General features: G+C 36.4%; 2 protein-coding genes and 1 long non-coding RNA gene across 8 annotated transcripts in view; 1 reads left to right on the forward strand and 2 right to left on the reverse strand.

The window, feature by feature from the left end:
• The first annotated feature begins 63 nt into the window (after positions 1-63).
• On the forward strand, positions 64-1,086 carry LOC112523441. Its single transcript, XR_003070266.1, has 3 exons — positions 64-347; positions 650-783; positions 960-1,086. It is a non-coding gene; the product is annotated as an uncharacterized LOC112523441 (long non-coding RNA).
• A 2,110-nt stretch (positions 1,087-3,196) lies between these two features.
• LOC112522605 (putative RING-H2 finger protein ATL21A) lies at positions 3,197-4,579 on the reverse strand. The gene is made up of 2 exons (XM_025131843.1): positions 3,826-4,579; positions 3,197-3,671 (listed from the first exon to the last, which is right to left on the reverse strand). Exons 1-2 carry the CDS (start codon positions 4,508-4,510, stop codon positions 3,223-3,225), a joined length of 1,134 nt encoding a protein of 377 aa, XP_024987611.1. The 5' UTR covers positions 4,511-4,579; the 3' UTR covers positions 3,197-3,222.
• Positions 4,395-12,218, reverse strand: part of LOC112522604 (histone-lysine N-methyltransferase ATX3-like) — a 9,838-nt gene continuing 2,014 nt past the window's right edge. For 3 of the 6 annotated variants that reach the window (XM_025131838.1, XM_025131841.1, XM_025131842.1), the window contains exons 4-23: positions 11,462-11,714; positions 10,563-10,631; positions 10,394-10,462; positions 10,235-10,326; positions 10,049-10,141; positions 9,357-9,492; positions 9,135-9,213; positions 8,910-9,009; positions 8,664-8,788; positions 8,430-8,575; positions 8,243-8,347; positions 7,578-7,642; positions 7,106-7,322; positions 6,811-6,897; positions 6,604-6,660; positions 6,437-6,526; positions 6,024-6,110; positions 5,833-5,907; positions 5,645-5,745; positions 4,875-5,128 (exon numbers count right to left, since the gene is read on the reverse strand). In XM_025131838.1, coding sequence (XP_024987606.1) covers positions 5,038-5,128; positions 5,645-5,745; positions 5,833-5,907; positions 6,024-6,110; positions 6,437-6,526; positions 6,604-6,660; positions 6,811-6,897; positions 7,106-7,322; positions 7,578-7,642; positions 8,243-8,347; positions 8,430-8,575; positions 8,664-8,788; positions 8,910-9,009; positions 9,135-9,213; positions 9,357-9,492; positions 10,049-10,141; positions 10,235-10,326; positions 10,394-10,462; positions 10,563-10,631; positions 11,462-11,714 — 2,137 coding nt within the window. In that variant the 3' untranslated portion in view covers positions 4,875-5,037. The other 3 variants (XM_025131837.1, XM_025131836.1, XM_025131840.1) reach the window with 3 other exon arrangements.

The following is a 12,218-nucleotide window of genomic DNA, read 5'->3' on the forward strand; positions in this document are numbered from 1 at the left end:
TGTTTTTCTTTATTCAAACAAGAGAATGCTTCCTTGTGTTTTTCGCAGCAAAATGGAACATGATTTTGGTCCATGTGTTTTTCTTTATTCAAACAGAAACAATGTGAGTCCATTGAGAAATGATTTTGGTCCATGTTCCTACTGTTTGATTCAATGTGTTGCTGATGATGATCATAATGTTCTTTATTCCTACTGTTTGCATTCTCTATTGTTTGCAATATGTTCCTATAGAAAATCAGATTCATAGATMTTATGTTCCTACTATTTTGTTCCTACTCCAGAGGGCTTGGAGTGGAAATTCTCTCAGGTTTTTGGTGAACGTGCAGCAGGAGAAGAGGTTCAAGAAGGTAYAGTAACATTYCATCGATCRYTATTATTTAATAATCGTAGATCATATTAGTTTATATCGATCTGTTAATCTCTATTGTATTGCCTTGCATATACAAGTTTGTGTATTTAGTATCTAATTTTAGTGTGTTCGGGTGGTGAGTTTTTCTTGTTACATACAGAATGTAGGGAGTAAACTGAAAGTACATAATTTTTGAGTTTTAAAGGTTGGAATTCTGATATTTAGGCAAGAACATAGAGGGCAAGTTTGTGTTTGTATTTTCATACAGTTCAATCTTTGATGATCTTCTTCTTCTAATAGGTGAAAGYTGTTTCAACAATAGTGGCATATCTATACAAGTTTGGGGTTTGGGGCTGAAGTTTGTTTAAAACCTCATAGCACATGATGCTGTAGCCTCACCAGCTCTGAATGAGATTCTTGCCACCCTAAAAGATGTAAGTGYTGTTGTATCTTTYTTCCTAATTGTTCATTGTTTTGTACTGCAAAGGGATTTGATCCATGCAACAGTGTTCTACAATAAGTGAAACAGTTTGGTTTTGTATATTTGTGTCACTAAAGCCTTAATTTGTTTTGTCCATCTCTTTAATTTTCTGAAGGTTTTCATTTTCAGGTTACCAAGTTAGTGGAGATTCAATGCTTTGTTGTTCTTACTGTTATTGCTATAAGACAATTTATTATCATTGGTTTCTAGAATTACTTTTAGAGGAAGGTAACAAAATGGAAATTTGCATTAGTACAGCGACTATAAAAAAGAATGTGATATATTTAGAGCAGCTTTTTCTTCTTAATTTATTTATTTTACCTATGTTTAATGTCAAGACCCTCTTGATTTTTGTTTATACGAATATAAGTGCTGAGTGTCATGTAGGCCAAGAAGGCTAATATCAATCCTTGCAGAACATAGTAAAGTAAGCGTGCAAACATGRTAAACTAACATAATCTGATGATCATTTCATTTGCCTGTGTGTACCTGCACCAAACTTGTCGTCCATCGTCCCAYCGCTGCCGAATCGTTCAATCGCCTTCAATCGTCGCTCTCCAATCGTTCCTCAATCTCTTTCAGGTATGAACAATTTGTTTTTAGGTTTTGCTTTTGGGTTTTCGCTTTAGATTTCTTCCTCTTAATTATCAAGTCTTAGCAGATACTCACCTTCCATTTTGTCTATTTCAAAGAGTTACCAACCACTTACTTAGTCTGCATTAATGCAAGACATGTCAACAGATACACACTTGCAAACTATACATGCTTATCAAAAGCAGGGAAGTGTAGAGCCTCARTGGGTGCTTGGTTGAAGGTTATGGGATACAAGGAATGGAATGAGATCAATACAGTTGGTTGACTTGGTATAACAGAATGGCCTATTAAACCCATGGCAACAATGAAATTCTTCCAACAGCAGTGAAAACCCCACTTGAAAACTCCATTGACGATGAAATTACGGGTTTTGGATGATGTGCTTGGGTGAAACAATTCTTTGGGTTTCAATGCCTTTTTGAAACANCGGTTGAGATTGAGTTGTATTAGTTGTACAAATGTAAACTTCTATAAAATCTCATATTCATCAAATTAAATGGACGGTTGAGATTGAGTTGTATTGGTTGTACAAATATAAATGGTTGTATAATAACTCMCCTCTCTCTCTMTCTCTCTCTCTATATATATATATATATACTTAATATTATATTAAAATAGAGTAAATTACATTTTTCATCCTTATGGTTTGTTAAAAATTGTGATTTTTGTTCTTGTAGTTTAGATATTATGGTCTCTGTCCCTATAGTTTGAAAATCCTTATTATTTCCGACCTTATAATTTATAAATAATTGTTGTTTCAGTCGTTGTGGTTTACAATTCTTTACCATCTTGGTCCCTTGTACTTGAAAAGGTAAGAATTAGTTTAGAGACAAAAATTGTAATTTATAAACCATAGAACGAAAATCGTAATTTTAAACAAACCATAGGGTTGTTTGGCAGTTGTTGAATGGTTTGGTGTAGAATGATTAAGTGATCATAATGATTAAGAGATTCTTATGATATAGTGTAAAATAGAATATAATTGTTCGGTAATTGTTTACAATGGAATTAGGATGCTAAATGGTTAATGGAGACCCATGATAAAAAAAAATCATTCAGAGTTTTAGAGCCATTAAGAAATAGATTTTTTTTTACCAAATAAAATTCATCTCTTAACGATTCTTAATATAACTATTAAAAAGTAAACAAATAACCCTTAAAAATTATTTGTACGAAGTCTCCGGTTGGTGGTTCCCAATATTGAGTTGACTTTTAATTCGGTCAAACTCCTACGTCTTTGATAACCATGTTCTACCTGCTCCTCTCATTTTGACTTTTAGCGCGTTACTTAATCTTACTTTGGATTTTTGGGTGAAATACTTATTTGTTTATTTTTTATCTTTTATTCAATTAAAAATAATAAATATCAAATTTATACTTGAATTTTATCCAATAAAAGACAAAAATTTACTTATAAAAACACTGAAATGTGACTCATTTAATAGAGTTTTAAACCACTGTTAAAATAAAGATTAAATCCAGACATTTTTACAAACCACAATAATCATCTTATAGTTTCAAATCAGATGCAAAGTGTAAACCAGAAATACCAACTTTGTAGTTTACTCTAATATTTTACTAGTTTTTTTTAATATTTATATCTATATTATTGACTTATAATTTTTTTTTAAGTATTTATATACAATATTAACATTATAATATTTTATGATAATTTTAATTATATGCGGTCCCTATTCATATTATGTAACGTGTGACCTTGACACCAAAAATATGGTATATATTTACATTAACAAAATTAATTACGCATGCAATCACAACAATAATAAATCATTAAGCTCTACGATTCCGCCACATGAACCGGAGAAGGCGAGTTCCGGCAAATTGGACACGACCCGTTCATCTTAAGCCACTCGTCGATACATTCCGAGTGGAAGCAATGCCGACACTCGGGTATACACCTCACCGTCTCCTTCACATGGTACTCTGATAAGCATATTGGACACACTCCGTCATCGTGTCCCGGAAGCCGCTTGCTTTCGCCAAGAACCACCTTCGTGTACGACTCGATGGTTGCTTGGTCAAGACCAATCACGTTCGGTGGTGTAACCACCGCATCAGGAAACACCATTGTCGGGGCATTAAAGACAGTGCGTCTGCGGTTGCTGATGAGTTCATTTCTTCTATCCTTGGTACACATGAAACATGCAATCGCAAGGGAGGCAGCCATTGCCGGTATCGCCATGGCAAATGCTATGATTCTGAACACCTGAGACCCTTTTGGTATACCTGTAGCAAAATCCGAAAATTTAGAGGTTTTAGACCTCTGGCGGAAAAAATAACAGGAACCAATACACGACTGTTTGATTGATAGTGAATGATTAAGTGGTCTGAATGATTAAGAGATTGCGTATATGATTTAGTGTAGAATGATTAAGCTTACCACCGTTGAAGAAACATTTTGTCGATTGTGTGGTACTATTTGCATAACCACAAGAAACATATTCTGCTTCACAAATTTCACAATCAGGTTTACTCCATGTCAGAGTTATATCTTCCTCAACGTTTGAAGAAAGCTCATTCTGATCCGGTGGCTCTGCCACTGGCATCCTTAAATTCCCGGTGATCTGACAACCCGTCTGATTACTGGTCATTAACGCCACAAAACTCATTGAAGCAGTAGCAATAGTCAAAAATGACGAATTACTGAGGCACGAAACACGGGTATAACGAGCCAAACTCGCATCATTCGGACAGCTCAAAAGGGTGTAGTTCTGAAAGTAAGAAGCCGCAAAAGGGGAACCAGAGAGATCGAAATTCAAAAGCCTAGCAGGAAAGCAATTCGAAGGATCATAAATCTGCATTCTTTGAGAACGGTAATCAATAGCCCTGACGCCAAACTCACCAGAGCTCGGTAGGTTGATGAGCACCAGACGTGGACTGATGCAACGTAGATCAAAGCCCGGAAAACCACATCTTTGGGGTTGTGTGTCGATCAAACGGAAGGGGAATCGGACATTGGTGAAAAATTGACCGCAGTGGGAAACAGGGCAACTGTTTGATGCTGCCGAAGGAAGAAGAGGGATCAAGATCAGGAGCAGATAAAAGAGAACTGAGGATGCTTCCATGGATGTTGCTGTTAAGGAAGATGATGATGAAGAAGAAGAAGAAAAAGGAGTCTTAATGGAAATATAAGAAGAATGCAGAAGTCAAAAGGTTAGGGGTTGAGATTGTAAACACGTAGTATATTCATCATCCAAACAACCAAGTTTTAGAGATGAGACAAATAATAATAAGTCGTACATAACATCGCTATCATCATCCTGTCAAACCATTTCTTTCAGAGAATAATTCTTTGGGTCGACGTCTATCCCTGTATCTTCTTCAACCCAAATAACTATTCCGCAAGGGGTAAAGAGGTAATTACACATAGCATGGCCATGGACTTGACCGAAGAAATCACCAACTTCCAAGAAAGAAGATAACCTGAAAGTGTCGTTCATCATTCATACCTCAATAACATATTCCAAATTCCCTTTTTTTCATGAAAAAGAATATGTTAAATGTAATATTAATTTGCCTGAAAAATAAATCAAAAAGGACTGAAGATATATTTACATGCTATAAGAACACAAAAAGTAAGTATCCCGCTCGTTTAGTTCATGAAATTTCGACAATTCCGAGATCTGCATAAACACGGGACTTTAACTTCATCCTGCTCATCTTCATCAAATTTGTAATCATACCTGTTATATTCAAAACAAATGAAAATAAGTGATCAACTTTCCAACCATACTACCTGGTTTTTGATGTAAGCAAATTATCACCTGGTTTTTGATGTAAGCAAATTATCATTCTTGCAAAATATATAATTAAAAAACACGCCATTAAGTTTCATTTTATGGGTTTCGGCTTAATATGTATAAGGTATGTTCGGGAAAAAATAAAAAAAAAAAAAAAACGAAAAATTCAGTAACATTCTGATAACCCATTTATATGTAAATATGCACATGTGCATACAAGTAATGTTTCTGATATGCACGTGTGTATACCATACAAATGAATGATTCTTAGTTCTTTTTTCAGGGGATTTCCCCCAAACTGAACTCTCTCTCTCCCTCCATATATATATATATATATATAGAGAGAGAGAGAGAGAGAGAGAGAGACATCTTCACATGATGCAAATACCCACAAAAGTGAAACTGAAATAAATAAAGGAACATTAAACATCTCAAGTTCAGGCATGTGAAAGGTCATACGTTAACTCATCACCAGCCGCAACGTTGGTTTTAGCTATGAGGACTATCCGACTCTCGTTTTCACCCATACTCAAAATCCTAGCATAGCAGTTCGGCATGCACTGCAGATAAAGTAGCAACACAATTGAAATTTTTAGTGCTTTGCATGATCAAGACAATATCAGTATCATACGAAACAGGAACCTTACCGAATGGTTGATTAAGCGTGCCATGTTACCCTTGTTTGTGGCATCAATTACAATATCCTCACTGATCTTAAAGAGCTACAAAAAACAGCAGCTTAATCACAATCAAGACTAGAAAAAACATATTATTAAAGATATCCAAAGCAAATAACTTGAATGTCATTTATGGTAATGATCACCAAAAATCGACTCACATAGCAATCTTTGCCTTGAGACCTATATTGCACCTCCCTCAAATCTGCAACACTGCCCCTCACCTGCTCACCACGGTATTCAAGAACCTGCAAACATAGGGATGACTCCAACTAATAAAAATTTGACGCAATTCTATATGGTAAAAATAGTTTACCTTCCATACATATTGCACGACTGTAAGCATAATTTGCCAAAATCATACAATTAGTAATTCCCAACTTATGACATACAAGATGAATCATGTTGCCAAACCATTTCTATATAGACCAATTGATGATAATATTCAACTCTATGAAATCTAATGAAAATTACTGCCTTATTGGTGCAATTTTCATGAACTTGTGTGCAAAGTATATCAATAAAGAACTAATTAGCAGGTACATGAAAAGGAATTAAGGTTAGACACAATTACCATTTCTCCTTCTTGTATCTTCCGGCGTGCAAAGAGGCCCCATCCATGTATTCCAGATTTACCAAAACAGATACGATGTTTTTCCATCCTCTGAATTTATTATACAGATGAATAAGAATGATACACAAGTCCACATATTAGCAAAAACCGAGGGGCAAGGAGGATACCTGTAAACTGTCAAGCCGTTCCTTGAACGTAGAACAAGTATTCAAATCTTGAACTTCCTGTAGAAAATACATTAGCTTACTAAATTAGCCAGTCCAGCTTGCAAATATAAACAAAATTAAGACGAAGATATTTGTAGATTAAAAAAACAACCACCATAGATCGGTTAAATATTAAAAAAGACAGGATGTGTTGAGTAAAGAGATTACACTGTGAGGGGTTAAGCAATCTATAGCATCTACAGGATGCTGGATTGGGCCCATTAACCGGTGGAATAATGCCTCCTTTACATCATTCTGAAAATAGAGAAAAATTTAGCAAATAAGAAAGCAAACGGGAATGGCCTAATCATAAGTACAATCCAAGAATCAATAAGGAGTTAAAGATATTCTTTTTTGTTATTTTTGGCAGGGGTGGGGAAGCGAAGTCAAAGATGGTAGAATAGAAGGCTGCTGCGACCTCACTGACTCCTTAATTTAATGGAATATCATAACAGTAATCTACCTTCGTACTTGATCTTCTATAAACACGACACCTAGCCGCAGATAGTGGCTCAAACTCATTGTTCTCTACTGTTGACGAACCAGAGAGTTCCATGTTTGTGCGCAATAGGAGTCTTGAACCCCTGAAACTCTGTTTCTGATTCTGGTTTTCAAGCAATCCCTTTGCACAAAAGACCTCTGAAGAAGTCTTGATGACAATACCATTATCTGCTGGGGTCCTGCATCAACATCAGACAAATGATATGACATGGTCTACGTAACTGATAATCGTCTCTAAATTGCAACAAATAATCCAGTCATCCCTATAACTTATAAGGGCTATGAACCCCTATTATATATCCCCGATAGGATTTGAGTGCAACCACTTGTAACAATAATAAATATTACCTAAATCACCTCAAAAAATGAAAATGTAGAAAGGATGCTAAGAAAAGACAAAGAAATATAAATATGAAGCAGGGTTGTAGCATTACCTGTGGACTGCACAGTATGTTGTCCATTTGGTGTTGTATATCCCACCCTTTTCTGACGAATGCAGCTGAAAATGAGTGGGAAGGGAAGTGAAATTATGAAGTGTTACACTGTTAATCACAACTATCTAGCAAGGCTTATAGCACAGCCGAATGCATAGATTTGTAGAAGAGAGAAGAATCCACCAAGAGTTTCATATAATAAAGCAAATGATTGGTTGCTTCCAAAGATGTCAAATAGAACTAATGTGAACCATATTACTTGGCATTTTACAATGCCTATGGAACACTGTGGATACATAAGTGCCAAAAAGATCATCCTTGCGGAGTTTAGTATTTTTTGCATTTTCACAGGAACAATAGTTTGTTTGAAATGAAAATCCAAGTACAGAGGTCCTAATAGTCAAAAAACTTATATCACCACATGCGGATACACACTAAAGACAGTTTCAATTACACACATCGAGGATCAAATGCTATATTATATTCTATTAAAATGGAATGATTACAAAGGGTTTCTCAGTTTTCGGGAGACTGAAATCTCTCCCAAAGGCTGTCACCAATCACAAATCAGAATAGAATAATCGACGCCCTCCAAAATCACAGCCCTCCCCCTCAGTTATACTTATTATCATGCTTTATTCATTCCCATCAATGAGAAAACTTACCTCAACACAGTAACCAGCCCGTGAAGCACATGTCGCATGAAAGGAAGTGGCACACTTGCAACACTGTATGCAAGAACCATGAACTTGCTTGCAAATTACACATGCCTACAAGTTTACCCACAAAAAAAAGGCATGATTAGATTATGGCATTTAGTCAATGAATCCATCTGCATGATAATGCTTCTACCTTAACAAATGAATCAGGTGGAATCCTTAGAAGTCCAGCTGCAGGCTCCATCTTTTCATCACTTAGGAAAGCAACCTCAGGTCGGAACCATGCACAGATTACATGAACCCACAAGGTGTCAATATCAGTTGGCTTCAACGCACCTCCTGTAAAAACATAATGCACCAGAAGAAAAAGAATCATCAACAGTAATTCCAAAATTCTGGGAGAACAGGTACCAAGTAAATGACATGCCTTTAACAGGGCAGAGGCAGCACTCTCTATTGACCTCAGGCGTTTCACATGCCCTACAAACCCAAGATGTGAAATCATGGATATTTCGGACTCCATAGCATTCTTGATGAACAGCTATTTGACATCTGGTCCAGTAAAGAAAAAGATATAATTATTCAACTTGAATGATGTAACTTGGTTATGTTTGGTTGCCTTACATGTAGGATTCAGTAACTAAACAAAGATAAAGTCACAGATAAGGAAGACCTGTTGCAGATAATGATTTTGTTAATGTCATAATCTTCATCCCATCTACAAATAGCACATCGTTCGGTTGTCCACTTTGCATAAACAGGTTCGAATTTCTCTGTAGTTCGGGAAAGTTAATAAATTCACAAAATTGTTTTTCACCCTTCAAACAAACATTCATATACTGTAAAGAACAATAAAAGAATTAGGATACAGAAAGATCAGAATTGACAGCATGATTACCTTGAAGAAATGAAAACAACTGTTGTTCATCCAAATGAGTTGAAGCAGCCTTAACATAATCAACATTATAATCTGCAAGCTGCAACGTTAAATGTTACAATGAGATAACAAATGAAAAATATATGTAGTAGTATCATACAAAAAAGAGATGTCACCATAAACTCAAGTGGTACATGATGCAACGTCTTTTAAGAAAGCTATATGAGATGGAGAGGTACAAACCATTTTTTCCAGCGGTACCGTCGAACCCTTCACTTTAATGCTAACCTTCCACTTTTTCGCTCTGGAACCAGTATGGCGTTCCCATTCAGAGGGGGTTTGCTTCCTTGTCCCACATGAACCACACTTGCACTCAATTCTGATGGAAAATAAGATAGAGATAACTGAACATCATTCAAAGTATATGTAACATATTACTAACCAGAAGTGTTTGAATAAAATGAACATGGTGGTTCTATAAAAAAAAAAGTTAGCCAAACCAATAAAATGGCTTTACAATTCCTGTTTTACCGTCTTCCTTAAAGAATAAGGTAAAGTCAAATTTATTACCTACATCTCAAACCATTTTTAGATGTTCAAAAATATAGATAAGCTTAAAAGTTCAAATAGCATTACATTAGAGTCAAGTTGCTCATACAATCTAAAGAAAAAAGAAGAAGGAAGAAATAGTTACTTTCCCTACAACAACAGAAAATGGAAATAACACCTCCCATCAGAATTAAGGTTTTTTCCAAGTGAAATGTGCATAAGTAAGAACAGTTGCACAATATTTAAGGGGAAAAGGCTTGAGAACAGAATTAGATTAGTGATTTCTTTTATTTTCAAACTAGATTAGCGATTTCATTTCATGCTCCAAAGATGACAACTCATTCCAGTTCGAATTACAAAAACAAATAGATCAGATTAGGTCTTACAGATGAAGATTTGGATAATAAATCCCTTCCATGCCATTACAGATGACACTTAATTTGTCAGTTAACATGCTCTGGCTATTACTTTCTGTAGATCTGTTGAACATATATGAAATCATCAGATATAAACCAAATGATGACTTGCAAGTGAGAAAAAGAAAAGGAAAATAGAGTGAACAATTTAGATACCTGAGTTTTGGTTGCCATTTATCTACAGCTAATTGTTCAACAGAAGATTCCCCTTTGCATTCTGGGCAGTAATATTCAATGTTTTCCAGATCCTTCAATCAATATAATCAAGTAAGTTAAAGTAATGTATCAACAAAATTGCTAGTAAATCAGACATACCTTGAAGAACTTGCTGGAAATTTCGGTGCATTCTGCATGTACCCAAATATTACAACCAGAACACCATATCTAAACAAACGAATAACCAAATACAAATGTTAGATGCCCCTGATACTTCAAAGATAAGATTATGAAAACAGCCATAATCTCAATAATGCATACACCTAACCTGTTTTCCTCCATCCGAATGATGCCAAATCCTCTTGCAAATGCCACAATTTTGTCTTGATTTCTGTGACTGCAGGTAAACATATTTGTGAGTAAGTACAGTATAACGTTATTATATTGCAAACCAGAACATAACGAGTCATCTCGGCACTATGACATGTGTTGGAGTGTGACTTAAATCCCTATGTGTGACTTGAATGCGACTTGGGAAGTCGAGCTCAACCTGATCAGACTTATGGTACATGTTTTGGGAGTTGGCTGCGACTTACAGTACATGCTTTTGAGTATACGACTTCAATGTCACAGATGACCGCATATACTTACGGTACACTGTTTGCAACTTGTATCAATTTCATCATGTTGCATGCAAGGCGTTCAGCAAAAATGGAGAACCAGGCAAAAAGGTATGCAACATGGCAAGTTGCCAGTAAGCCGTGTTCAAGCATCAGACAGCTTTTATTACTAGTTTTAGGGCATTTTTGTTGGTCAGTTTTTACTTCTCAACATACACATACAACATAGCTTCCATAATCACGATTGTTGCTACTTCTTCAAGTTTGTAATTACCCCATTGAATGATCGATATAGTGGACCAGTTCTTGGCGTTGCCGGTGGTTTTCCTCGATTGAGTTTTCCACGTAAAAATCCCAGTGTCTCTCTCTCTCTTTTTGCTTTTGCTATTGTGTTTTGTGACTGTTGGTGTTGATAGTTTGTTGAGTGTTGTTTACCTCTATATATTATAGCAATCCTTTCAGTATTGAATTCGACATTGGATGATTTGTGTTTTGGTTGATTGGGACAGTATTAAGATCAACACTAACAAAAGTAGGAGCCTACCTAATGTTCCAACAAATGCCTACAATACAAAGAAATGGGAAAAAAAACCCTGAAACAACTTGCCTTCTTATTGTGGAAATATTCGTGATGAAGATCCGTAGCAGTTCCCACATGGATCTCAATGAGCTCAGATTCGGTAGAATATTCTTGCTTGTCCGCATAGCCAGTATTCAAATAGCCATTTTCTGTAAAGTATGCCTCTTCTATTGCCTTACGAAAATCATCTGGCTTGCAGCCATATAATTGAGTCTGTCCCTGGAATCTGAAAACAAATGAAGTCAAATAAACCATTGAAAACATAATTCCAAGATGCAACCTTTTGGGTGCGTTTGGTAGGCGGAACAGGATGGGACAGGACAGAACAGAACACATTTGTCCCATGTTTGGCATGTGTTTATATGGAACAAGGTGGAACTAACTAGAACAAATATGGAACACGCCTGTCCCTCCTCCCCCCCTGGAACTAAGTGGAACAAGGAAGCATTTTACCCATCTACCCCTAAAATTACAAAACCTAATCACTCTCTCCTCTCTCGTCCTCTCAACTCGTCTGCCTCCATCGCTTCCTGCCTCCATCGCAACTTGTCTCCTTCATCAGATCTGGCTCTCAACTCGTCTCCTTCATCAGACGGCGACCATCGTCTGCGACCATCGAATGCGAGTTCCGAYCGGCGTTCTTCTCTTCTCCACTGTTCCAGACGACGGTACGCTTCCTGCCTCCATCGCTTCCTTCATCGACGGCGACCATCGACGGTACGTTTCTCTTCTCTCCATATCCAGTCGAGGTTTTTCATCGACCATCGACGGCTGCTTCTCGATT

Source organism: Cynara cardunculus (assembly GCF_001531365.2).
Source record: "Cynara cardunculus var. scolymus isolate 2C chromosome LG 12, CcrdV1, whole genome shotgun sequence".
NCBI lineage: Eukaryota > Viridiplantae > Streptophyta > Magnoliopsida > Asterales > Asteraceae > Cynara > Cynara cardunculus.